The sequence below is a fragment of the Phalaenopsis equestris genome, unplaced genomic scaffold (assembly GCF_001263595.1).
Source record: "Phalaenopsis equestris unplaced genomic scaffold, ASM126359v1 Scaffold234374, whole genome shotgun sequence".
Taxonomy (NCBI): Eukaryota; Viridiplantae; Streptophyta; class Magnoliopsida; order Asparagales; family Orchidaceae; genus Phalaenopsis; species Phalaenopsis equestris.
In genome coordinates this window covers 84,104-85,449 of record NW_018252292.1, presented here as the reverse complement: position 1 = coordinate 85,449, position 1,346 = coordinate 84,104, and the positions used below count along the sequence as shown (strand labels likewise).

Genomic DNA, 1,346 nt, shown 5'->3' with positions numbered 1-1,346 from the left:
CCGAAGATATACGCACATGACGAGGTTGAGCAAAATCTAAAAACAGCTCAAGATGCCTTGTGGGAAATATATGCAGATTATGTTGTTGAGTGCAATGTTTCTAATGAGGGATTTTCATCTACAATTGATCATGCCAGTTCCTCAAGTCATTTTGACGCAATGTTTGGGTTTCAAGATTTTGTTGTAGCTTCCGGTTCTGTAGAACCATCGAAACCCGATTTACAAGTATACCTTGAAGAGGGATTATTCGTGGGTTCTAATGAAAATTTTGATGTGCTCGATTGGTGGAAGATGAATACATTGAAGTACCCCCAACTTTCAATTATGGCTCGTGATATTCTATCAATACCTATAACAACGGTTGCCTCAGAATCAGCTTTTAGTGCAGGCGGTAGGGTCTTGGATGATTACAGAAGTAGTTTATCTACTAAAACTGTTAATGCATTGATTTGTGCTTCCAGTTGGATTCGCTCTACTCAACAAAATGCAAAGACAATAACTGTAATCAAATGATTATAGTGTATTTCACTACTTTATTTATTCGCAATAGTAGATACTAATTTGCTTTTTTCTTTTTTTCAGCAAGACATACTTGATGAGGAAAAACTAAATATTCAATTTCCAAAAATATGAAGCCAATTTAGCCTTCGTTTCAGTTTTATGAAGCTTGTTGCCAGACATCCTTGATGAGCAAAAATATTTATTTTTTTTTTTTTCAAATATGATTTTTAGTGATTACATTAGATGATTTGTTGGTCTAATATTGGCCGGATTTGTTTGACCTGTTGGAATTTGGGCATTATTCCTGCTGAGATGGAAATATACTCTTACATTCACTCACTTGTGTGCTTTGAATATTTATTAATTAGATTCTTTATACATGCTATTTATCTATTAGTTGCTGAGGCTTTCAGCTGACATGTAAATATAGATGGGATACTGACATTAATCCATATTCACTCACTTGTGTGCTCACTTGTGTGCTAAGGCTTTATGCATATAAATATAGATTCTTTATACATTCACTCACTTGTGTGCTAAGGCTTTGAATATACTTCCTGCTGAGATGGTTGCCATTAATCTCATCTTTAGTTTGTGGGGGCCAAGCTTAGTCTTTTACTTTGGTCGATACAATGTGCAAGTATGTAGTTGCATTAATAAAGCTGCTGCCTTTGGGGTTTTGTAAGCTTAACCCATTACAAGAGGTATAAAAACCAGGTTTCTGCTAATAGGGAGTGAAGGCTGTGATGGTTACAAAGATTCTACATTAGTATGGATTCTGTTTAGCAACTAGGAAGCTATTTGGTCTCTTAATTTATGCTTTCTTGGCATCATTACAGTGGTGA

The 1,346-nt window shown here is 35.2% G+C and overlaps 1 protein-coding gene across 1 annotated transcript in view; it reads left to right on the top strand.

Annotated features, from left to right (window-relative positions):
* The window catches only part of LOC110038934 (zinc finger BED domain-containing protein RICESLEEPER 3-like), a gene marked incomplete at its 3' end in the record, with an annotated part of 63,485 nt that overhangs the window by 1,707 nt on the left and 60,432 nt on the right, over window positions 1-1,346 (top strand). The window contains exon 2 of the mRNA XM_020743860.1: window positions 7-501. Coding sequence (XP_020599519.1) covers window positions 7-501 — 495 coding nt within the window. The remainder of the gene's footprint in view (window positions 1-6; window positions 502-1,346) is intronic.